The sequence below is a fragment of the Gorilla gorilla genome, chromosome 10 (assembly GCF_029281585.2).
Source record: "Gorilla gorilla gorilla isolate KB3781 chromosome 10, NHGRI_mGorGor1-v2.1_pri, whole genome shotgun sequence".
Lineage (NCBI taxonomy): Eukaryota > Metazoa > Chordata > Mammalia > Primates > Hominidae > Gorilla > Gorilla gorilla.
The window spans coordinates 119,765,410-119,792,079 of NC_073234.2; the positions used below are offsets into that span (position 1 = coordinate 119,765,410).

The following is a 26,670-nucleotide window of genomic DNA, read 5'->3' on the forward strand; positions in this document are numbered from 1 at the left end:
TGGCTCTTTATTTTTTTCCTCATTATAAAAATGGGAAAGAAAGCATGTTTGAATTGCCCTTAATACCCCTTTCTAACACAGTTATTTTTATTATCATGTATTGTTTCCCTGTCCTCATCTGTACTCCTACATTTTTTTAAACAAAGGAATTTTATTGCCTTTCCAAAAAAGTTTTACTAGTTTACGATGTCACCAGCATTGCATATAAGAGTGCTAACTAAAATGTTGCAAAATTCAGTGTCAATGTTTTTTCTATAATGAGTATAAAAAGGATAACTATTGGCCGGGCACGGTGGCTCATGCCTGTAATCTCAGCACTTTGGGAGGCCGAGGCAGGTGGGTCACCTGAGGTCAGGAGTTTGAGACAAGCCTGGTCAACGTGGTGAAACCCTGTCTCTACTAAAAATCCCAAAATTATCCAGGCATGGTGGCAAGCGCCTGTAATCCCAGCTACTCGGGAGGCTGAGGCAGGAGAATCGCTTGAACCTAGGAGGCAGAGGTTGCAGTGAGCCAAGATTGTGCAGCTGCACTCCAGCCTGGGTGACAGAGTGAGACTGTCTCAAAAATAAAAATAAAAATAAAATAACGATTTCAAGGATTTTAGCATATCTTTGCTAACGATGATGAGCCTCTTTCTTCTTATACTGATTTTTTTTTGGATATGAATTATCCATATTTTCTAATGCATTTGTATTTTAAAACTTTTTAAGATACTGGCCATTAGTATTTGGTCTGGATTTTTTTGAGAAGTAAAGGCTTTGTCACCCTCTGAGGCTAAAACAGACTAAAGACTTTTCTCAGTATTGTTCCTCCCTTACACAAAACTGTCTTCCCCCTTATTCACAAGTATTTTTGTTTTTACGTACAGGCAATCTTGAGCAGTAACAAGTAAAGATTGTCCAAAACTGTCAAGTCCACAACCATCAAATGTTTGCAAGGATATGAAACAAGGAGAACTTGTTAGTCATTGCAAATGAGAGTATAGGTTGGTTCAGGTACCTCGAAAATCTAGTCAAGCCAAAGTTTCACCTGCCCTCTGACTCAGCAGTTGTACTTCAGCTCTGTGTGCAAGGAGATGTGCTGGAATGTCGCAGCATCGTATTGCAAAGAGCATATTGGCAACAGCTTGGATGGCCAGCAGAAGGAGCCCAAATGTGTGATTCATATTCACTAGTTAAATAATTGAATACTACAATATACACTGTATATACTAGACTGTATGTGTTGTTCTATACTATAGTGATTGACTCGAACTCCATTCAGTGAAAAAAATGGAAGAATTAGCTATTTGTATCCATGTGGGATACAAAAAAGCAGGGTAACAAAAGAATCTACATCATCTTGCCATTTGCAGGTAAAGCTTCTTAAAAAAACAAGAGAAATGCAGGAAGAAATGCCTAGGAATGATAAGACCAACTCGGTGGAGGGAAAGGAGGAAAAGGCCAATGGGGTGGCACACACAGGGCTAACTGGGCACTTTATACCCTTCTTTATATCCAAAATATTTTATGGTGAATTTCTTTTAGAGGATTGACAAGCAACTGTGGGTACCTGATCTGTTTTAATCATCCTCATGCTAACAAAATTCTTCAGTAGATATAACCTAAATTTTTTTTCTCTTTCACCTTGGTTTTAAAATGTCTTCCCCCTTTTATTCTCTGGAGAAATAGAAGATATCCTTGATCATACTACTTCTCTGTTTTATTCATTTTGGTAGTCGCCTAAGATGGTTTTAATGCATATGGCATTATCTGAACTGTTCCCTGTTACCTCATTTGCTCAGGCATCTGAAGATGTTGTGCTTTCTCTTCCCCTGCAGGTATTCACAACATTGTCTGTGACCAAGCGCTCTGGGGCAAGCATCCTCCAGGCTGGCTGCTGAGGTTAAGCCCCAGTGTGGATGCTGTTGCCAAGACTGCAAACCACTGGCTCGTTTCCGTGCCCAAATCCAAGGCGAAGTTTTCTAGAGGGTTCTTGGGCTCTTGGCACCTGCGTGTCCTGTGCTTACCACCGCCCAAGGCCCCCTTGGATCTCTTGGATAGGAGTTGGTGAATAGAAGGCAGGCAGCATCACACTGGGGTCACTGACAGACATGAAGCTGACATTTGGCAGGGCATCGAAGGGATGCATCCATGAAGTCACCAGTCTGAAGCCCATGTGGTAGGCGGTGATGGAACAACTGTCAAATCAGTTTTAGCATGACCTTTCCTTGTGGATTTTCTTATTCTCGTTGTCAAGTTTTCTAGTGTTGAATTTTTTTCTTTTTTCTCCATGGTGTTAATGATATTAGAGATGAAAAACGTTAGCAGTTGATTTTTGTCCAAAAGCGAGTCATGGCTAGAGTATCCATACAAGGTGTCTTGTTGCATGGAAGGGATAGTTTGGCTCCCTTGGAGGCTATGTAGGCTTGTCCCGGGAAAGAGAACTGTCCTGCAGCTGAAATGGACTGTTCTTTACTGACCTGCTCAGCAGTTTCTTCTCTCATATATTCCCAAAACAAGTACATCTGTGATCAACTCTAGCCAAATTTGCCCCTGTGTGCTACATCACAGATGATTATTATTTTAAGGTCTGTTTAGGAAGGGAAATGGCTACTTGATCAGCCATTGCCTGGCATTTGGTAGTATAGTATGATTCTCACCATTATTTGTCATGGAGGCAGACATACACCAGAAATGGGGGAGAAACAGTACATATCTTTCTGTCTTTAGTTTATTGTGTGCTGGTCTAAGCAAGCTGAGATGATTTGCAATGGAAAACACGTAACTTGTTTAAAAGTTTTTCTGGTAGCTTTAGCTTTATGCTAAAAAAAATAATGGCATTGGGTATCTCTTTCTAAGACTACATTAGTAGGAAAATAAGTCTTTTCATGCTTATGATTTAGCTGTTTCGTGGTAATTGCTTTTTAAAGGAAGTTAATATCATAAGTTATTATTAATATTTTGAACACAGGTGGATGTGAAGGATTTTCATTTAAAAACCAAGTGGTTTTGACTTTTTCTGTTGAATGAACAACTGTGCCTTGTGGAATTTTTGCAGAAGTGTTTATGCTTTGTTAGCATTTCAACTTGCATTATTATAAAGAGGTATTAATGGCTCAGTTGTGTGTTTGTCAATGTACTGGCTGAGGATTCTATCTCAGCTGTCTTTTCTAACTGTGTAAGTTGAGTTTTGAACACGTGCTTGTGGACATCAGGCCTCCTGCCAGCAGTTCTTGAAGCTTCTTTTTCATTCCTGCTACTCTACCTGTATTTCTCAGTTGCAGCACTGAGTGGTCAAAATACATTTCTGGGCCACCTCAGGGAACCCATGCATCTGCCTGGCATTTAGGCAGCAGAGCCCCTGACCGTCCCCCACAGGGCTCTACCTCGCGTCCTCATCTCATTTGGCTGTATAAAGAGATGGGAAAAGGGAAAAGGAGAGAGCAATTGAGGCAGTTGACCATATTCAGTTTTATTTATTTATTTTTAATTTGTTTTTTTCTCCAAGTCCACCAGTCTCTGAAATTAGAACAGTAGGCGGTATGAGATAATCAGGCCTAATCATGTTGTGATTCTCTTTTCTTAGTGGAGTGGAATGTTCTATCCCCACAAGAAGGATTATATCTTACAGACTTGTCTTGTTCAGATTCTGTATTTACCCATTTTATTGAAACATATACTAAGTTCCATGTATTTTTGTTACAAATCGTCTGAAAAAAAAACAAAACAATGTGAAACATTAAAATTAAAAGGCATTAATAATATCCACATGTGTGCCTTCTTACTGAATGATGGTCTTGGGAGTCTTTGCAAGAGTATTGAGTAGATCTCTGATATTGTGTTGAAAAGCTAGCTGCTGAGTAGGCTCCAATGATGCTATGCTGATTTAAGTATAGAAAGACTGATTAGTTCATTGCCATTTCCCATCTCCTGGCAGTATCAGGCACATAGATGGTCAATAAATGTTTCCAGAAATGTTAATTACCATGTTCAGATTATGCATTCACATGCTCTTAATCTTCTTAGGTATCACTTTTTAAGCAGAAACTCCTCTTTTATGTAATCTTTACCAAAAACCTTCCCAGTTTGTACTTCTTTCTGTGGTAAGTAGTTGCAGGGTGCTAATAATAACAACAGCTAAATGAGTGTTTACTGCAACACGTGCAGGCACTGTGCTTGACACACCCTGGCTGATGTAATCCTTACAACAATCCTATTAGAGAAGGTGCTTTTGTACCCATTTATAGATGGAGAAACGGGCTCAGAAGTGTAAGTCACTTTCTTAGGATTACACAGCCAGTTAATGCATCACATTTTTGAGGCCAGAGTTGGGTCTGTGACCTCAAAGGCGCTACCTCTTAGTTACCTCGCAGTGCAGCCTCCCATTCATCTCTGACAAATGGAAGCTTTTAGGTCTGCTGCATCAATTCCTGGGACTTCACATTTTCACATGCCGTCAAGCAATGCTGTCTACACGCTTAATAAATACCTTGTCTTGAGATGTTCTAACACTTTCCTAACTGGACTTTCCGCTGCCAGTTTACTTCCCACTAGAGCCAGGCTCTTATTGCCTGAACTTCCCTGTCTCAAGCCTTTGAGGTTTTCCCAAGGCCTGTAACTAGACCCACAGTCCCCTGCCAGACCCTGAACCTGTTATCTGCAGCTCTAGCCTGCGCTTTCCCTTGCCTGTTCTGGCTACACCTGCTCTATGTCCCCATATAACTACTAGCCTCCCTCAAAGGTCACCTGCTCTGTGTAACTTCCAGCTGGTTCTCTACCTGTACTCCCAGGGTACTCTGTATTGTCTCTAGAGCTCTTTGAATTACTCTGCATGGAGTGTAGTGTGTGTATCTGTCACCACCACTAGATAATGAGGGTTCTTTACCTGTGTGCCCCACAGCTTCTAGCACAAGGTCTGGCACTACAGAAGCACTTAGAACATTGGTGTAATTGGATTGACAGGTAGAGCCATAACTATCAGAGATGGCCATATAGGAAGCCTTTTAATTTCTTCCTGTTGTGTCAGGAACCATTGATTTAAATGTTAATGAAAGTAGAAAGGGCCTAAACAGAAAAAAAGTCAGCCTCACTAGTGAGGGGAAATGCAAATTAAATTGCAGTGAAATGCAAATCAAGCTGAAGTGAGATACCATTTTATACCCACTGTGAGTGGCTACTTTTTTTTTTCTTTGAGACAGGGTCTTGTTCTGTCTCCCAGGCTGGAGTGCAGTGGTGCGAACACAGCTTGCTGCAGCCTCTGACCTTCTGGGCTCAAGCCATCCTCCTACCTCAGCCTCCCAAGTAGCTGGGACTACAGACATGCACCACCATGCCCAGCTAATTTTTTAAGTTTTTGTGGAGATGGGGTTTTTTGCCCTATTGCCCAGGCTGGTCTTGAACTCCTGGGCTCAAGTGATCACCCTGCCTTGGCTTCCCAAAGTGCTAGGATTACAGGCATGAGCCACTGTCCCCAGCCTGGATGGTTAATTTTATGTGTCAACTTGACTGGGCTAAGGGATGCCCAGAGAGCTGGTAAAATATTCCTGGATGTTTCTGTGAGGGTGTTTCTGAAAGAGATTAACACTGATTCGAATCAGGAGACAGTAAAGAGGGTCACCCTCCCCAGTGTGGGTAGGCATTGTCTAATCCTTGAGGCCCAAATCAAACAAAAGGCAGAAAGGTGAATTTACTCTTTGCCCTTGAGCTTGGAGATCCATCTCCTGCCCTCAGACCTTGCTGCTCTGGTTCTTGGGACTTTAGACTCAGATTAGGACTTGCACCCTTGGTTCCCTGGTCTCAGGCCTTCAGGTTTGGACTGAAACTCCATGACTCACTCTCCTGGGCCTCCAGCCTGCAGATGGGACTGTGGGACTTTTCAGGCTCCATAATCACATGAGCCAATCCCTCCTAAAAATCTCTTTCCGTATTTTATGTACACACGTATATATAAAATCCATTGTTTCTGTGGAGAGCCGTGATACACCCATTGTATGGCAGATTTTAAGAGTGCCAGTATCCAGTGTTGGCAAAGACATGGAGCAACTGGAACGCTTATTATTATTGCTGGTGGGGATGTAAATTATTCAATCACTTCGGAAAACAGTGAAGATCAGCATATCAAACATTTCGAAAATGATTTGAAATTTTTTTACATGTTTTAACAAAGCCAGTTTATTTTGTAGTTTTAATAAAAAAAAAAGGTGCCCTTTTTGTCCCTGGATTCACTTAGCATTCATAATTTTTTTTAATACAATGAATTTAAATTGCTAAAAGATCATGGACTGGCTTTCTGGTTGGATTTCAGGTAAGATGTGTTTGAGGCCAGAGCTCTTCCTCAATATTTGTTTTTTTCCCAATATTTGATTTTTAAAATATACACATAGATGCTACATTATAGCTTCTGGCTTAAAATTCTGTCATATGTCACGTCTAGCCTTTTAGTATGGTAAATCATGTTTTACTTCTACTTAAACATTGATAATTTGGAGTATCTGTTACTAGTAATAGTAATTCTATAATTGTATAATTGAGTTTTGTACTTAACACACATAGATCATTCCTCATCTATCATTTGCACCCAGTGCAGTTTCATTTTCCAGATACCTTGATGCAAAATAGAGTTTTTCATCATTTAGGTGCAAGCAAAAACCCCCCAAACCAAAAAATGGTACTGGCCATTACCCAGTAGAATTAAACGCATGGATAGCTCATGACCCAGCTGTTACATGCTTAGGTGTATACCCAGCACAAATGCACTGTCTACGTACCTAAAGACGTGTACAGGAGTGTTCATAACACTGTTATTAATTGCAAAACAAAATAAATCCCAAAAACAAACGTGGAAGCAGCCCAAATATCCATCACCATGAGAATGGGCAAATGAGTTGTGGTGTGTCCATGTAACAGAAGACTAACAGCAGGATATATGTAACAAAATAGATCTAAGAAACAGTATTGAGTGAAAAAGTCAAAGGAGTATGTGCAATATGATTTCATTATGTGTACAGACAGGCAAAGCTAAGAAATACAGTGTTTAGAGATAAAATTGTAATACCCTAAGGGAAAGCAAGAGAATTCAAAATGATGATCATAAAATAGAAGCTAGTAGTTACCAATGAAGGGGTAGAACAGTGGATGGTGTATTAGTCTGTTTTCACACTGCCGATAAAGACATACCCGAGACTGGGTAATTTATAAAGAAAAAAGGTTTAATGGACTCACAGTTCCACGTGGCGGGGGAGGCTTCACAATCATGGCAGAAGGCAAAAGGCACGTCTTACGTGGCAGCAGACAAGACAGAATGAGAACCAAGTGAAGGGGGTCTACCCTTATAAAACCATCAGGCCTCGTAAGACTTATTCACTGCCACGAGAACGGTATGAGGGAAGCTGCCCATGATTCAATTATCTCCCACCAGGTCCCTCCCGCAACGTGTGGGAATTAGGGGAGCTACAATTAAGATGAGATTTGGGTGGGGACACAGCCAAACAATAGAAGATGGGATTAGGAAGGGGCAACCATGACTGAAAGGTCGCTCAGGACTTGTGCATTTGTTTATCAGTATTATCTATCTATCTATATATATTTTTTATTTGGTTCTACCTTAAACTATTAAGGGATAATATCTATATTTTTAATAAACTTTTTAAAACAAGCAGCTTAGAAGAGGTGGGGGTGGAGGGTGCAGCTTGGAGTATTGGCAGAATACTAGGTAATAGGAATATGTCCATCAAGTTTTCACATACAGAAATAGACCAGACTAGAAAGAAAGATGCTACAGCAGAAGGCCCTTCCTGACCATCACCTACCATGGTTCCAACATCAGTCTGAAGTCGAGGAATGGGTTAAACATGCACTAAATTTTGGGGTAATTTCTGACACAGCAATAGATAATTAATACGTGGGAGTTGGAGTGGGAGGTTACAGAACAAGTAGGCCAGGCCTTATACCCCCTTTATATCACAGCACTCAACTTTTAACATTTTACAATATTTTATTTAGGAAAGGAAAAGGGATGCATTAAGTTTTTAAACGTGAGGTTCCATAGCAAGGAAGCAGGGTTTCCCTGCAGTACCTTTCCTGCTAATACACTTCACTGATGCGTTGACTCATTGCCTTCTGGGCACTTTTTTGTGCCACAAGATCTCACAAGGAGCTGAGCAGAGCAGACTTGGATGCTTCTGCGTCCCTTGGCCCTCAAAGTGAGCGTGGTCTTACCAGTGAACGTCCTTTAGTACAGTTGTTCATCTATCCAGCACTATTTCATAGTATTTGAGATTGGAAAGGGAGGTCAGCTCCTCCAAGTCTGTTTGCAGATGCAGAAACTGAGGGCTAAATAGGCAAAGCTACCGAGTCAACATCAAGGTCAAGGTTAAACAGCCAAACACAGAAGCCAGTTTTAACTTCCAGTTATCTATTTTTCCACACCACCATCCTGCCCATCATCATCTTTGTAGATTCTCCTACATTCTTAAACACACCCAGCCATGTAAGCACACTTTTGATTGCAGCGAAATTGAAGAGTGTGAAGAAAGCATACATTGCTTATAAAAAAAAGCTGACACGTCCTTGGCCCTGCAGTCCACATGTGGTAGGTATGCGGGAAACACATCCTACAGACCTCAAGTGAGGCATCAGAAGTCCTTGCCATTGGCTTCCTTTTGTGTACGATGGTGATACCCTCTTGTATGTCGGGAAAATGAGGTAGAACCTGCCTAATAATTGCAAAAGCAAACAGTCTGGGTGAGTGCGTGCTAAGTCAGCAGAGTCAAGGAAGAAAATTATGGACTATCCTTTATGTCTAGAGCACAGCGGGCACAAAATGAAGAAACACAACTCTAGGGTGAGTGTGGTCAGGTAAGGTGGGTGAGTGTAAAAAAATTGTTATTCCTTCATTTCTTCAACAAATACTATGCACCAGGCACCTTTCTAGGCAGTAGAGCTGAGCAGTGAACAAACATCAGACATCCTCATCCTGAAAGGCTTATGTTATAGTGGAGGTAAACAGGCAAAACTAACACAAATAAGTAAACTATATAGAAGTTAGTGCCATGGAGAAAAATCTAAGCAGAGGCGGGGTTAGGGCTGTGGGGCATAGGCAGTGGAATTTTAATTAAGGTGGTCAGGGAAGACCTCAGTGAGAAGGTGACATTTGGCTGAAGACTCAAGGGAAGTGAGGGAGAAAGCCAAGCAGATATCTGGGGAAAAGCACATTCCAGGCACAGAGGTCAGCAAGTGCAAAGGCCCTGAGGCAGCACATGTCTGGGAGGTTGGAGGAATGTCCAGTACGGTGGAGTTGAGTGGGGAAAGGAGTCAAGGTTGGAGACAGAACAGGGAGAGAGGGGCAGGTGGTTAGGATCTTGTTGCACTGGCACCATTGGGAGCCATTGGAGGGCTCTGAGCAGAGGAGGGGTGTGCTTCTAACTTACAGGTGCTCAGGAGCACTCTGGGGCTGGGCTGAGGGCAGCCTGAGGGTGAGGAAAGGGTGGAAGGTGGGAGCCCAGCAGGGAGGCCGCTGTAGTAATCTAAGGGAGAGAAGATGATGCCTAAGCCATGGTAGTAGCAGTGGATGGACATTCTGACCTAATTTGAGAGTAGAATTTATGGTTAAATTGGATGTGGGGTTGGGGGGAGAGAGGAGTCAAGGATGATTCCAGAGTTTTGGACTTGAAGAATTGGAAGGACTGAGGTTGGAAGTGTCATTTCACTGAGGTGGGAAAACTATAGGAAGACGGGTGGGAATTATCAGATGCTTGGGTTTTGGGCACTGAGTTTGAGATGCTTATGAGACGTCTGAGTAGAGATGGTGAGTGGGCAGTTGGACATGAGTCGGGAGTTCCAGAATGAAGTCCAGGATACAGTTAAACAAATGTCACAGCATCAGCCCAGAAGGGTGTTTAAGGTCTCAAGAATGATGAAGTACCACAGGGCATGAATGCTTATAGAAAAGAGATAAGCTCTGCTGGGAACCTGCAGCTATAGGAGGGGCCCACACTGGAACAGAGCTGCCTGAGGATTCCCTGGGGATCCTGGGGACCCTGTCCATGATGAGGGATGGTGAGGTTTAGATCTAGAAACACAGGGGTGAGGAAAGGACGCTCCAGGCAGACCCCTGGCAAGCGAAAGCATGGATGTAGTCCAGGTTCGGGGCTTGGAGGGGCATGGAGACAGAAAGAGAAGTGCCCAAATGCAGGCCAACGCAGGGCACCGTTCTGGGGCAGTGGGAAGCAGAGAAGGCACACGGGGACAGGGCTGGGATGAGATTGAGGCTTCCGGTCGCAAAATCCAAGGAGGCACACGCTCTCCCAGAGCAAGATCGGTCCTTTAACAGCGCTGAGAGTTCAGTTTCCTATTCCCTCACCCTAAGCCTGGCCCTGCAGAACCAATAAACAGCTGGGCTCTGAGCAGATTAAATTCCCAAGCCACACAGGTTTGAATTCCAGCAGCGCAGTTTTTGCCAAGTTATCTGTGCTTAACCTCACTTGGCCTCAGTTTCCTCTTCTGTAAAATAGGAGCAGTAATTGTATGCTTCAGGCCAACAGATAAGCCACTTTTTAGGCTTCTGTTGTTGAACTGCCTGTCCCGAGCTTGGGGGTGGGGAGACCAAAGCTTTGTGTGGAGGCTGCTGTCTTCCCACCTCCTCTTGCCCCCTTGGACTCTTCTTTGGAAGACTAGACTTTCCCTTGCTTTCCCATCAACCCAGGTCTCAGAGCAGCTCCAAGTACACTGTTGGTACTTTATACATCATTGGAATGAAAGAACACTGTGAAGTCCCACAGGTTTCATTCTCTTTGGTCTCTCATCTTTTACATGGCAACCACCTTTTTAAAGACTTCCTTTATCTTTTGCTCTGATTTGCAATTGCCTACTAACTTGTCTCTGTAACCTTCCTTTCCATTCTCCATTCTGACCAAATCGTGTAATAATAGTCACATTTTTCTCATATGCTTACTTCCTGCATAGTAGGGTTATGTTGTAAGTGCTATGCACATAGCAACATTTAATCCTCATGGCCACTACTCATCCTCAATTGGAAGTCCTGGCCAGGCACTCAGTGGGGTCCACCAATGAGAAGACAGGAAGGTGGTCTGGGGCTCAGGAGGGAGGAGAGTGGAGGACTCTGAGTCAATATCCACACAAAAAAACGAATGACATCCACAAGATCTGTTAGTGTTGCTAAGGTAGAGAAGGCGAGGCTGTTTCATCCCCACTAAGTGCCATGAGCAAAAGGCCCAGTGTTTACAAAAGCCTTTGAAACCATTTTGAAAATGCTCCAGAATATGAAGGAAAATAACTCAACAGAAGAAAATTACAATGGACAAATCTTTAAATGCCTACATACTTGCCTTATGCCAATCAAATGCAATTAGATCTGATTCCTCTATGTCTGTAAATGAAGTACATTGAAAGTGGGAAAGTGATGCATTTCATTATGTCTGGAATGATGTGGGCTCTGGAAGTACAAGTGCGTAGAGGAGTAAAGGCCTTGAAATGGCCCAGAGAAGAAATGAAAAGAGAAGAGGAGTTACTGAGGAGAGCTGCAGGCAGAGAAAGAACTGCACATCCAAAACGCCCTCCACGCAGTGGCTCCACTAATCTTATAAGAACTTTAGAGCTAGTGTTACACTCACTTTTCTTTTTTCTTTCTTTCTTTCTTTTTTTTTTTTTTGAGATGGAGTTTCACTCTTGTTGCCCAGGCTGGAAAGCAATGGCACGATCTCGGCTCACCGCAACCTCTGCCTCCCAGGTTCAAGCAATTCTCCTGCCTCAGCCTCCCAAGTAGCTGGGATCACAGGCTTGTGCCACCATGCCCGGCTAATTCTGTATTTTTAGCAAAGACGGAGTTTCACCATGTTTGTCAGGCTGGTCTCGAACTCCTGACCTCAAGTGATCCACCCGCCTCAGCCTCCCAAAGTGCTGGGATTATAGGCATGAGCCACTGTGCCCGGCCCTACACCCACTTTTTAGATGAAAAAAGGGAAGTTCAGAGTCAGTCACTTGCCCAGGCTCACACTATGTGGCTTCTGTGGCATGGGGTGACTCCAAAGCAAAAGAGAAGGTGTGCCTCCTAGTGTCCATCCCTGTGAACAGCAGGCTGCCACTTTGGTGTTCAGTTTTACTGGAACACACTTTGTTTATGGGCTTGAGTGAATAAGGTCACATAGCTAAAAAATTTTATAGGGCTTGCAAATCAAGGGGGATGGGCAAACAGTTTAGCAGATAATTCTGGGAAAACTTGTTTGCTATGTGTGTAGCTATAAAACTGGATCCTTACCTAACACTGGATGACAAAGACAGACTTGAAACATATTGAAGACCTAAATGTATATGGTACAGCCGTAAAATTTATATGGTACATATAGGAAAATACCTCTGTGACCTAGAGGTGGGTGAGGGTTTCTTAAACCATGGTCTCAAGCACAAACCAAAAGGCAAAGCACTGATGTGCCAGTTGCCCCAGAAGTTCTGATTCACGAAGACCATCATGGAAAAAGTTTAATAGACAGATGACCATGTGGGAAGGGACTGTTCAGTGTCTAAAACTGATAAGGAATTTAGACCCAGGTGACTTCAAGGAACTCTGGCGAATCAACAAGAAGACAGGAACCACAAAAGAAAATGGGCAAAGGACATTGAACTGCTTATTCACCAAAGATAAAACCCGAAAGTCAACCAGGATAGGAGAGCTGTACAAACTTGCGAGTCATTAAGAAAGGCAAATTAAAATAATGAGAGATTGCTTTACAGCCATCAGATTTGCACACATCAGAAAGCTGGTTAATGCCAAATGATGAGCTAGGCGAGGGGACCGTCAGGCCCTGCTGGTTGGAGAAGAGACTGTTTGCTGCTCAGTGTTTAGACCTCAAGCACTGTGTAGCCCATGACCCAGCAATACGGCTCCTGGCTCTCAACCCCAGAGAAATTCTGTGTATCCCCGAGGTAACGTGCACGAAGACATCCGTTATGGCACCGTGTGCAGTGTGGGGAAATTGAACTCCATCCTGATGACCCTCACTGGGGAATAGATGAGTAGGCAGTGGCAGATGCAAGATGATGGAGCAGTACTTGGGGAGTACTCATGACATGGGTAGAGGCGAGTGGAAAGAAAAAGAGACCGAGCCCCCTCTAACCGCTTCTGTGTACTAAAAATGTATGCCCATGAAACCATGGTACATGTTTTACGAGCAGAATAGCACACATGCACCGCATCAGAGGGGCCGTCTATGGAGAGGGAAATAGGAAGTGAATGGAAATAAAGAGGTGTTGAAGAGAAAGAGCACTGACCCAGGCAGGCTTTCCTACAAGCAGTGGTTACAAGCCCAGCCCCTGCAGCAGGATAACTTAGCCCCCAGTACCTCTGTTTTCTTAGCATAAAATAGAGATAATAATTGTGCTCACCTCCCAGAGTTGCTGTGAGGATCAAGTTAACATACACAGGAAGTGCTTAGAATAGTGTGGCTGGCACAAAGGGGGTGCTAGGTGTATAAGGGTGTTCACAGTGTTTATATTAGTGAAAAATGAAAAATAATTGAAATATCCAACTGTGGGAGACAGTTTATCCAAATGATTGGAAAGATCTAATTGTTCTTCTGTCCTTCCCTTTGTCTTTTTGGTAGTAGAACCTTCCCCCGCCCCCGCCAACCTCTACACATACATAGATTTTAGCAATGTGCTTGGGCACCTAGCTATGTACTGAATTTCCCAGCCTCCATGATACTAAGTTGCTCTGTGGCTAAGCTCTAGGATAGAATGGATGTGAAAGTGTTATGTTCCGTGTAAGAAAAACACTTGCTCTCCACTTTCTCTTTCCCCTGCATCTGTGAATGACCTGACACCCACTCTGGAGGGCTGGAGGCCAGCCATGAGCAAGCAGATGAGTCAAGAAGCAAGCAGATGCTGAGCAACAAGTTGGAAGGAACCAGGGCCCTGATGACCCACACCCTGTAGCATCCTCCACCCCCACCTCCATCTGCTGGGTGGGAAAGAACAAACGTCTTACTTAGACTACTCTTTGAAGACACTGAATTTTGGGTCTCTGACATAGCTGCTTAGTCTGTACTCCAACTAATATAGCCATTTAAATCTTGTTTTTCAGAAAGTAGTTAATGATATGAGAAAAAAGCTTGTAGTATATACCTCAGTGGAAAAAAATTGGTATATAAAAACTAGATTTTTTTAGGGCAGTGAAACTACTCTGTGTGATACTCCAATGGGGGATCCATGTCATTACACATTTGCGCAAACCCATAGAATGTGCAGCACCAGGAGTGGCCCCTAATGTAAACTCTGGACTTTGGGTGATAATGATGTGTCAGTGTAGGTTTGTCAATTGTAACAAATAGACCACTTTGATGGGTGAAGTTGATAGTGGGGGAGGCTGTGCATGTATGTGGGCAGGGAGTATATAGAAGTCTCCGTACCTTCTGCTCAGTATTGCTGTGGTCTTAAAACTTCTCTAAAAAAGAAAGTCTATTTTAAAAACTACATAGGTGTCTACCAAATGTATAAGACTCACATTTTTTCTGTGGTGTGGCCTCAGCCCTCTCAAGGCTTGCTGAGAAGCAAGGCACACATTTATTTGAAGGTAGTGCCTGGAACTTGGAGCTTTTATCTCCCAGTGAACATCTCTCTGCCAGATGCTCGGGTAGGTTTCCCCAAAGTTCAACTGGGTAGGAGAGTCACATGATCCTTCCAACCAATGAATGAGCAGGAATCCAGTGGCTTTAGGAAAATCAAACCTGTTATTATGTAAGTGATGATCAGTGGTATATACAGTGACTATTTATGGCAGTTGCATGCATTTCTGAGTGTGTTTTTATTTTGCCCTTTTGAAATTAATCTCAGAATTGTTCTGTGCCATGGTAAAGTTGTCTCATCATTTTGGAATTCAACACAGCTCCTAAAGCTGTTGATAAGAATTGTACGTGCTTCTGAGTTATGTGGGCTGATTTCGACGGTCTGCATATGAGGTAGGAGGTGGGACTCTATTCTAGAGGCAGGGCTCAAACTCCGGACCAGATTGGAGACTGGCTGAAACAGGGGAGGGGCAAAAGCACCTCTCCATATGACACACCCACCAGTGCCATGCCAGTTTACCATTGCCATGGCAACACCTGGAAGTTACCATTCCTTTTCTAGAAATTTCTGAATAACCTGCCTCTTAATTTGCATGTAAAAAGTAGGTATAAATATGACTGCAGAACGACCTCTGAGCTGCTACTCTGAGCACACTGCCTGTGGGGTAGCCTGCTCTGTGGGAGCAGACATGGAGCTGTAACACTGCTGCCTCAGTAAAGCTGTTTTCTTCTACCACTGGCTTGCTCTTGAATTCTTTCCTGAGTGAAGCCAAGAACCTTCCTGGGCTAAGCCCCAATTTCAGGGCTTGCCTGTCCTGCCTCACGCACTCTCCTGAAATCTGAATGTAGTTATAGAGAGTGATATGTGACTCTCTGTAAACTTTGTTCATTAGATTCCTGAGGTGTTGTATCTGAGAACGAGATCATTAATTGTATTTATAATAAAATTCATTCATGCATAAGTATTCATGTTTTATGCATAACTATTAAATGCTGCTTCTGGAGAGATCAGTGCTGTGCTGAGACAGGGAGTTTTGAGTCACTGCTTTGTTTCTGCAGCTTCTCCTCTCCTTTACTGAGGCTCACACCCTGGGCTCACAGGCACACACGTATGTGTATTGTACACACCTGCACCCACGCCCCCCATGCAGCATGGGGAGGGACGGCATCCAGGTGATATGTTCTTTCTGGATGCAAATACACATCAGGTATGACCTGACCTGAACCGCCATTCCCTTGGATGTAGCAATAGAGACAGAGAGGCCCCAGACGCTTCTGATATTCTGGCCAAGTCCCATCTACAGATGCCTTCAATGGCTGGGAGCCTTTTTGGTCAGGGTCTCTGCCTCCAAACTGGGTCTTTCTGTCCTTCCTAGGTGAAGAAGGGAAATTGTCAGGGGCTGCTCTTAAGCAGGGGGCCTGGATCTAAACGGAAGACCTTCCAACCTCCCCCACTGCGGAGAGCAGAACTGGGAGCAGATGCCCGTGGGCTTCGCAGCTCTTGGTCTGTGTCATCACATGCCTCGATCATACATTTTGTCATCACTGTATTTACTAACGCTGCACATCAAAGCGATTCCTACTTCTTTTAAATGAAAACACATTTATTTTAAAAGACACCCATAGATTGAAACCATAAATGGAAACCAGTCTCATTTTCCATACAGACTAATTTTTAAAATAAATGCAAAAACACCTATTTCTGTAGCTTGCATACGCATAAGGTATTTCTGGAAGGACATAGAAGAGGTGCATAGTGATTACCTGTGGGGAGAAGAACCCACGGCTAGGGGCAGGGGTGGGGCCCACTTTTAAGGAACATTCCTGTGTATTTCCATTTATACTTTTTTTGGCTTTTGGAATTCAATAAAAACAAAGAATTTGGGGAAGAAAAGATGTGAAAACAAAACATTGGCATTAGATTCTGGCCAGACGCTGTTGCCAGCTGAAGTTGCTAAACCTGAGGCTTCTCTCTGCTGCGGAGCATTCGCCAGCAGAGGGAGATGGTAAAGGGGCTTTCGCATCCAGTTGAGGTAACAGAAAAGCTGACAGCTCGTGAGGGACTCTTTCCCACCCTGCGATGGTGCTATTCATGCCGTCTCAGTTTCCATCTTCAGTCGCCCTCTCTCCCAGGTCTCCGACTCAGGGTTTCCCCCACGAGGCCACCATTGCTCCAGGAACAGAAGTTGGAACTGAAAGCAGTCTTAGAGGCCTCCAGCCAAATATTCCTCACCTGGTTCGCTCACTCCCAAAGGGGTCCCCTGTGAAGCCTCTGAAACCTTATGCAAAATCCTGTGCTCATGTATATTTTCCAGGGAGATGATGGCTGATCTCTATCAGAGCTCCAAAGAGGGCCATGACGCCTAAAAGTCCCTGTGGGATTCAGAAAGGAGTGACATCTCCAAGGATGCCTGGCTCATGGTATCGCTCAGCATATTGTTTCTAGATGCACTTGTGCATTCATGATGAGGAGGACGATGGATCTTTGAGCTGGAGGAAAGATGCCACAAGGACCCATTCTGTCCAGCACAAAAGGAGCAGCCTTCCCAGCCTTAATGTCCAAAGGGAGGCATAGAGGCTCAGGGAAGCTAAGTGACTTCAAGGATGCTAAGGCTCCAGTATTTATACAGTGATCAAATGTCACACTTGTACAAAGCAATCTCAGGTGGAAAGACCCACTCCTGACCATGGGGATGTGGGACTTTCTGGCATTGCTAACTGCTCGGGGATAGCCAAGATGGCAATAGTGGCTCATGTTCCAGGGCCCCTGTTTCATTGAGGGTGTTTGGATTGTGCTCTTGCCCAAGTGTTCAGATGACTTAAAGATTAGAATGTGCAGCCAGGTGCAGTGCCTCACGCCTGTAATTCCAGCACTTTGGGAGGCTGAGATGGGCGGATCACAAGGTCAGAAGTTAGAGACCAGCCTGGCCAACATGGTGAAACCCCATCTCTACTAAAAAAATACAAAAATTAGCCAGGCATGGTGATGTGCGCCTGTAATCCCAACTACTTGGGAGGCTGAGGTGGGAGAATTGCTTGAACCTAGGAGGCAGAGGTTGCAGTGAGCTGAGATTGCGCCACTGCACTCCAGCATGGGCGACAGAGCAAGACTTCATCTTAAAAAAAAAAAAGATTAGAATGTGCACCAGATCTAATTTCTCCATCTTTTTTTTTTTTTTTTTAGATGGAGTTTCGCTCTTGTTGCCCAGGTCGGAGTGCAATGGCACGATCTCGGCTCACCGCAACCTCCGCCTCCCAGGTTCAAGCAATTCTCCTGCCTCAGCCTCCCGAGTAGCTGGGATTACAGGCATGCACCACCACGCCCAGCTAATTTTTTGTATTTTTAGTAGAGACAGGATTTCTCCATGTTGAGGCTGGTCTCGAACTCCTGACCTCAGGTGATCCGCCTGCCTTGGCCTCCCAAAGTGCTGGGATTACAGGCGTGAGCCACCGCGCCCGGCTTCTCCATCATTTTTAAGGTTGTTTCTCCACTAGAAAGTGGAAACCTGGGACTGTGTTTTGGCCAACATGTTTGTTCACAGCCCCAGTTCAAGTGGGAGGTTGAAGGATTCCTTCTTTGATTAATTGACATATTAACTGTATTGGAATTTCTCACCTTACTGTACCAGAGCAGTGATCCTCAACCAGGGCAATTTTGCCTGGCAGGGGACATTTAGCGATGTCTGGAGGCATGTTTGGTTGTCACAACTGGGCACAGGAATTGGGTGTTTCTCCCAGCATCTAATGCGTGGAGGCCAGGATGCTGCTAAACATCCTGCAGTGCACAGGACAGCTCCCGCAACAAAGACTTTTCCAGTCCAGGCCCAGCATGGTGGCTCATGCCCGTGATCCCACCACTTTGGGCGGCCAAGGCAGGAGGATTGCTTGAGCCCAGGGGTTTGCAACGAGCCTAGGCAACATACTGAGACCCCGTCTCCACAAAAAAATTAAAAATTAACTGGGCATGGTGTTGTAAACCAATAGTCCCAGCTACTTGGGAGGGTGAGATGAGAGGATTGCTTGAGCCCAGGAGGTTGAGGCTGCAGTGAGCCATAATCATGCCACTGCACCCCAGCCTGGGTGACAGAGTGAGACCTTGTCTAAAAAACAAAAACAAACACAAAAAAAGACTTGTCCAGTCCAAATGAGAAGCAGTGCTGAGGCTGAGAAACGCTGCTGTCAAGTTTTTTTTTTGTTTTTTTGTTTTTTTGTTTTGAGACGGAGTCTCGCCCTGTCACTGTCACCCAGGCTGGAATGTAGTGGCGCAATCTCGGCTCACTGCAACCTTCACCTCCCGGGTTCAAGCAGTTCCTTGCCTCAGCCTCCCGAGTAGCTGAGATTACAGGCGTCCCCCACCATGCCCGGCATATTTTTGAATTTTACTAGAGACGGGGTTTCTCCATGTTGGTCAGGCTGGTCTCGAACTCCTGACCTCATGATCCACCCGCCTCGGCCTCCCAAAGTGCTGGGATTACAGGCATGAGCCACCGCGCCCGGCCTCTGTCAAGTATTAAGAACTTAGACTGTCAAAGCTGTTTCTAAAGCTATACACAAAACCCCCCATGGAATTCTAAAAGGACCCACACCTATGGTATTGGGTTGAGTGTACAATAACTAGGTGATTTTTGGTAGGTTAGCAGAGGCTACTAGCTGTCAGAGGTAGTGAGGGTAAGTTACTCCCCCACCTTGCTACTTGGTTAAAACGTCACTACTCGATTGACACATACCAGCAAGAAGGCCCAAAGCAGTCATTCAACCTGTTTGATAAACCCAGAGGAGGCCCAATTCTTTGCCCTATTAGGTGCTCCACCTGGACCTTGGATAAAGGGCTCACCGAGGCAAATGTCCCCACATCTTCTGAACCGGCAGCTGGACTTAGGCCCTTTCATGAACCGGATATATGGCACAAGCCTTAACACCAGATCTATACCCTGTTCCCACAGGGATGGGGACTGGCTCTAGAATATTTTAGCTTATCCACATACCTGAAAATCACAAATTTTACTAAAGAGAGCCCATTTTTAGATTCCATTCTAGTCATTAAAAAGGCACTAGTTTATCAACAAAACCCACTTCTAACATTTATTCTTGCTAAACAGCAAAATCTCCAGTGTAGATCAGAGAGGAAGACAGCTGAAGCACGTAGCCACCCCTCTAGGGTGTGGACCTTGATGAAATGTATGCTCCTGATTAGGACAGCCGACCACCCTGAGGGCAGCTTAGATCTAAGTCACCTTTACATCTCCCTATGTGGGAAGATTCTTCTTTTTATCTGTTTTTTGTTGTTGAGACAGAGTTTTACTGCTGTTGCCCAGGCTGGAGTGCAATGGCGTGATCTCGGCTCACCACAACCTCCGCCTCCCAGGTTCAAGCAATTCTCCTGCCTCAGCCTCCAGAGTAGCTGGGATTACAGGCATGCGTCACCACGCCTGGCTAATTTTGTATTTTTAGTAGAGATGGGGTTTCTCCATGTTGGTCAGGCTGGTCTCGAACTCCTGACCTCAGGTGATCTGCCCGCCTTGGCCTCCCAAAGTGCTGGGATTACAGGCGTGAGCCACCGCACCTGGCTTTTTTTTTTTTTTTTTTTTGAGATGGAGTCTTGCTCGGTCGACCTGGCTGGAATGCAGTGGTGCGATCTCAGCTCATTGCAATGTCCACCTCCTGGTTCAAGTGATTCTTATGCCTCAGCCTCCCAAGTAGCTGGGATTACAGGCACCCACCACCACGCCTGGCTAATTTTTGTATTTTTTTTTTTTTTTTTTTGAGACAGGGTCTTGCCTTTTGCCCAGGCTGGAGTGCAGTGGCGCAATCTCGGCTCACAGCAACCTCCGCCTCCCAGGTTCAAATGATTCTCCTGCTTCAGTCTCCCAAGTAGCTGAGATTACAGGCACCCGCCACCATGCCCAGCTAATTTTTTGTATTTTTAGTAGAGACAGGGTTTCACTATGTTGGCCAGGCTGGTCTCAAACTCCTGACCTTGTGATCCACCCGCCTCGGCCTCCCAAAGTGCTGGGATTACAGGCATGAGCCACCGCGCCCGGCCTAATTTTTGTATTTTTAGTAGACACGGAGTTTCACCATATTGGCCAGGCTGGTCCCAAACTCCTGACCTCAGGTGATCTGCCTGCCTCGGCCTCCCAAAGTGCTGGGATTACAGGCGTGAGCCACTATGCCCGGCACTATGTGGGAAGATTCTAAAGTGCATTCCAGAGGACAGGGCTCCTGGCTGGTCTACGTCTTGTCTAGAAGCAGCCTGGGAATCCGGATGAAGACGAGTGGGCAGGGCCTGCAGAGAATCCAAGTGCATGAGGGCTTGGGCGAAAGCAGCATCCGGGAAGGGAGGCCAGGCGGAGCATTGCAGCATCTTCCAGCCCTACAGGCATGCGTTCCAGGGACTGTGAACCTAAGCCAGGGACCTAGTAATGAAGAGCTGTTCCCTGCATCCACTGTGGCTTCACCCCAGGAGGGCACCAAAGGAGTAACCCTGGTGTTCAGCAGGCTCTCCCCATGTCACAGAGGATTTGGTGATCAAAGCCAGTGTCCCTCAGAATTTTTCTTCACAGTGCTGATCATGGTGGGTGTGATGGTTAATTTTAGGTGTCAGCCTGACTGGGCTCAGGGATGCCGAGGTAGCTGATAAAACATGATGCCTGGGTGTGTCTGTGAGGGTGTTTCTGGAAGAGATTAGCATTTTTTCTTTTTTCATCTCTTAAATTCCTTTACCAAGACATTAGCATTTGAATTAGTCTGGGTGAAGAAGATCCACCCTCACCACTGCAGGAGGCACCATCCCATCTGTTGAGGGCCTGAATAGAAGAAAAAGGTGGAGGAAGGGCGAATTTGCTCTCTCTTTGGGGCCTGGGATATCCATCATCTTGTCCTACCTTGGACATTGGAGCTCCTGATTCTTAGACCTTCAGGCTCTGGACTTACACCAGTGACCTCCCCTACCCACTTGCCATGGGCTTCCCTGGTTCTGAAGCTCTCAGACTTGGCCTGAATTACACCACCAGCTTTCCTGGCTCTCCAGCTGGCAGGTGGAAGATGGTGGGACGTCTCAGCTTCCATAACCATCTGAGCCAATTCCCATAGTAAATCTCCTATCTATCATCTATCTATCTATCTATCATCTATCTGCCTATCTATCTATCTATCTATCTATCATCATCTATTTACCTGTCATCTATCTATCATCTATCTCCTGTTTCTCTGGGGAACCCTGCCTAATACAGTGGGATTATTTGAGTAACAACTTTCTCCTCAACCTGGCTGGACGATCCAAAATGATCAGGGCCACGTCTGTTGGACAGTGAGAGCATTTAGGGGAGCATGCAGCCCGGAGTCCAGGTTGAATCCTGGATCTGCCACTTACTAGCTGTGTGACCTTGAAAAAAATGACTGAGCTTCACTGTGCCCCGAATCCTCCATAAAATGAAAATAATAGTAGCATCTGCTTTAGAGAGTGGGTATGTAGATTAGATGAGATCATACTTACAAAGCACTTAGCACAGTGCTTGGCCATACTAAGTACTTGAAAATGCTAATTGTTGTTATTATTATTTACCTCTATGCATATCTCAAGGTCTAAAACAAAAGCTAAGTCAGAAAAGGAGGAAAAAATGCCAGATGCCAAGAGAACATGCCAGCTTCTGGAGTGAGATGCGGAGATTGGGGGATTAGCAGGAAGAAGAAAGAGCCACTGAAACCACCCAGTTATCCCTGCATTTATTTATCCAAAGACCATCACTGAAGGTCTTCTACTTCCAAGCCCCACCTGGGCTTCCAGCCTAATAGGAGAAACAAACCTTAAACAAACAATGGTGCATAAATCATGATTTCATTACAATTGTGATGAGTGAGGCAACAAACGATACAGAGGACTTAAGAATATTTTAACAGGAAAATCACCATAGCCCAGGGCTGGAGGTTGGGAACTGGGGAACTGGGGATAAGAATCCAGGAAACCACCCTGCCCAGCACGCAGAAGGGAGTTAATGGAGAAGTCTTGCTGGGTCGGCCTGTAAGGGATGAGTCCACACAAGCATTTACACAGGCAGAAGGAGGGCAAGGTCATTACATCCCTTTTGGACACAGTAAATGTCCAGTTTTCCCTGCCACTGTATAGTAAGATGGTGGTCAGGACCTGGGGGTGCCAATGACTGATCTCAACCATACCTCTAAGCTGAGAAGGGAAAGGTCACTGAGTATTACTTAAGCCAGACTTAAAGAACAGTCCCAAAGCTTCTGACAGCTAAGACAATGTTCTCTTCGCTTTCAATGACAAAGGCCCAACTGAGTAATATATGAACATTGAGGGAGCCTTATGACTGCACACAGACACTTGGACCACTGACCCAGGGAAACTCCTTAACTGCTTGAATGAAGTACCAGTCATTCATGGTCAATAGATTCTTCTGCTGCATGGAATTTCTGCTGGGCTGGTGGAGGCAGCTGAGAAATAATGGGGAGAGGCCAGAACAAAGCATGGAAAAACTTCAGTTACGTTTTGTTGGTTAACAATGGGACCTTCAACAAGACACTCATTGGCCTGGGCCTCACTTTCTTCATCTGAATAATGGAGATAATAACACCTAAGTAGGCGTGTTCCTGGCTTTAAGTAACAAACACCCACTAACAGGGGCTTAAACAAATATATGTTCCTTTTTCTGACATAAGGAGTTGCAGCCAGTTGGATGTGGACACTGGAGAAGCAACTCAGTAATGTCAGAGGTTTTGGATCTGCTTCTTTGCAATTTTCTCATTCTTTCCCTCATGGTCACAAAATGGCTGCTGTAGTTCCAGCCATCAAGTCTGTATTTAGTAAGGCAGTAAGAAGAGGGGGTGAAAGATAGGACTGCCTCTCTACCCTTTACACAGCCATCCTGGTGTTGCCTGACACACTTTTGCTTCTAACTCATTGGCCAGATCTCTGTCCTGGGCCATCCCTAGCTGCAAGGGAAGCTGAGAAAGTGAGTTTTAGCTTTTCTTTTCTTTTTCTTTTCTTTTTTTTTTTTTTTGAGACAGAGTCTCACTCTGTTGCCCAGGCTGGAGTGCAGTGGCGTGATCTCAGCTCACTGCAAGCTCCGCCTCCTGGGTTCATGCCATTCCCCTGCCTCAGCCTCCTGAATAGCTGGGACTACAGGCGTGTGCCACCTCACCCAGCTAATTTTTTGTGTTTTTAGTAGAGACGGGGTTTCACCATGTTAGCCAGGATGGTCTCGATCTCCTGACCTCGTGATCCGCCTGCCTTGGCCTCCCAAAGTGCTGGGATTACAGGCGTGAGCCACTGCGCCTGGCCGAGTTTTAGCTTTTCTAATCTATAGAGCACATGAAGAGTGTCTATCTCAGCATATAAAGCAGAGACTCCACTAGGCAGTGAAGGGAGGTAGGCGAAATGGATGTGTGTTTCATGTCTGCGCCCCACACCCCATCCAGGGTCCGTCTCTCCCCAGCAGTTGTCATAAGGGCTCATTATCATTTAGCCATCATGCAGAATATCAGAGCTGCCAAAAGGGAAAGCAAAGTGAATCGTCCTAAAGCAGCCTGCTTTTTCTTTTTTCTTTTTCTTTTCTTTTTTTTTTTTTTTTTTTTTCCTATTTGGAAGGTTTGGATTTGAAGTAAATCGTCATTAAGCAGTCTAAGTATTTCCTTTATTTATTTATTGAGACAGGATCTCACTCTGCCATCCAGGCTCAAATGCAGTGGTGCAATCTAGGCTCACTGCAGACTCAAACTCCTCAGCTCAAGTGATCCTCCCACCTCGGCCTCCTAAGTAGCTGGGGCTGCAGGCACACACCACCACACCGGCTAATTTTTGTATTTTTTTGTAGAGAGAGGGTTTCACCACATTGCCCAGGCTGGTCTTGAACTCCTGGGCTCAGGTGATCCTCCTGCCTCTGCCTCCCAAAGTGCTGGGATTACAGGCATGAGCCACCACACATTTTGCTTTTTAAAGCATTTACTTTAAAAATCTCACCTCTTTCAATCCTCGTTCTGTTCATTGTTTGCTCCAAGTTCGAGGGGCCTGTCAGTTCCTTCTGCAAATAAAATCAGTGAACAACCCTGTAGGTACACTTCAAGGTATACAGGGGAGCAGAGAATGCCGCCTGGGTGGGGGCGAGTGTTACTTCAGCGGCAGGGAAAGGCTCTGTCAATATTTGCGAGGAAGAGACGTCTCCAGAAGTAAGAAAGGCCACATTATGGAAATGGCATGTTTTATGCAGGGAGACACTTGAGAATCAGGGAGAGTCAATAAAGGGGCTAAGAAGGGTTAAGAACTTGGGTTTGAGAATAAGGCGAGTCTACTGGTTAAGAAGGAGAATAAGGCTTCGGTAAGCCAGCCCCACCTGCCGCCTTGCCGCCCCTTTTTAGGAAATAAGGGACGCTTGCCAGGGGCTGTTTTGTGAAATAATCTAGAGGTATTTATGCCGAAAGGACTGACGGAAATACCACCACTGCCAACCACGACAGCATCCTGGTTCCCTAAACGGATGGGCTTCTTTGTTTTCCTTTGCACAAGGAATTAGAGGAATGTGGCTACACCCGCAGCTTCTAACACCAGCTAGCCTGGGTTCACATCCTGGATGAATCACTTACTGTGTAGCCTCAGGCATATTGTTTAACCTCTCTGTGCCTCAGCATCCTCAGCTGGAAAACGGGGGTGGCAATAGCAGCACCTCCCTTGTGTGGTTGTCGGGACGAAATAAGTTAACTCAGGGAAGTAAGGAAAGTTAATTAGTAAATAAGTTAACTCTGGGTGAGTAAGGTATCGAGGACAGGGGCTGGCCTCTAGAACGTGCTATGTTAGTGTTGGTGATTCTTACGTGTGAACCAGCAGCAGATGGAAGGTCTGGCCGTTGAGGGATGCTACTTTTTTTCCTGACGATGACTATGAACGTCTCGTGTGGTCTAAGACAGCAGTCCTCAACATTTCTGGCATCAGGGACCGGTTTCATGGAGGACGATTTTTTCCACGGTCGGGGGTGAGGGGGGTCAGGATGGTTTTGGGATGAAACTGTTCCACCTCAGATCATCAGACATTAGTTGGATTCTCATAAGCAGTACACAACTTAGGTCCCTCGCATGCCCAGTTCACGATAAGGTTCATGGTCCCATGAGAATCTAATGCCACCACTGATCTGACAGGAGGCGGGGCTCAGACGATGATGCCAGGGATAAGGGGCGGCTGTAAATACAGATGAAGCTTCGCTCACTTGCCTGCAGCGACTCGCCCCAATTCCTGCTGTGGGGCCCAGTTCCTAACAGGCCACAGACCGGATGAGTACCGGTCCACAGCCCAGAGGCTGGGGACCCCTTGTCTCAGAGACATCTTGAGAACCTCTTTATTTCCTCTTTGTTAATGCAAGAAGTGGTTTTGAAAGCAATTCATGCATTTTCAGGAAAGAAGGCAAAAGAGACTAGGAAAGGGGGTGGGGAAGGCTTACCAGGTGCTGTATACACGACAAAGCAGAAAGGCTGGGAACTACAGCTCTGGAGTCAGACACATTTTGGGTTGAACTCAGTCGCTGCCCATTAGCATAGTGATCCTGGAGAAGTCATCTACCCTCATGTGTGAAGGAGAAACACCAAATGCTCCTGGACCCTAGAGCTGCTCAGAGGATCCAATAGGGCAAAGATGTCAAAAGGCCAGTGCCATGCCTGGCACAGAGGAAGGATTCAATCAGTTAATTCAGCCATGCTGAAGCCACCGTGATGCGACAGAAAATCAGCTTGCAGCTGGGGGAGCGGGATTTGCCTCCTGATCATCTGCCCCGGAATCCACCACCTTCCTGAATGGCAGTCCCAGCAGCGCCAGGGTGGAAGCAGATGCTGGCTGAGGAGAGAATCCTGCCCTTCCCCGTCCAGCTACTTCCAGCCGTCTCCCAGCCCCTGGGTGCTCCACGGGCAGTACCAAGACTTCCCTGGCCCGGAAGGACCTCTGACAAGGCCCTGGAAGCCCAGCAGGGCCAGGCTGAGCTTTGAGAGGTGGTGAGTGTTAGGAGTGCGTGTCAGGTGGGGGAAGGGAGCTGTAAGCAGCAGAGACTGGCCAACCTTGCCCATGAGCTTTAGGTCTCCATCTATGTGTCCATGCAGAAGGGCCCCCAGAGGAGAGC

General features: G+C 45.5%; 1 protein-coding gene across 12 annotated transcripts in view; it reads left to right on the forward strand.

Moving 5' to 3' along the window:
- The window catches only part of TXNRD1 (thioredoxin reductase 1), a 152,911-nt gene extending 130,751 nt beyond the window's left edge, over window positions 1-22,160 (forward strand). For 11 of the 12 annotated variants that reach the window (XM_019038709.3, XM_055357859.1, XM_063694267.1 and 8 more), the window contains one exon: window positions 1,820-3,745. In XM_019038709.3, coding sequence (XP_018894254.3) covers window positions 1,820-1,882 — 63 coding nt within the window. In that variant the 3' untranslated portion in view covers window positions 1,883-3,745. Of the gene's footprint in view, window positions 1-1,819; window positions 3,746-22,139 lie in introns of those variants that run through there. The other variant, XM_063694264.1, reaches the window with a different exon arrangement.
- The last annotated feature ends 4,510 nt before the right edge of the window (window positions 22,161-26,670 follow it).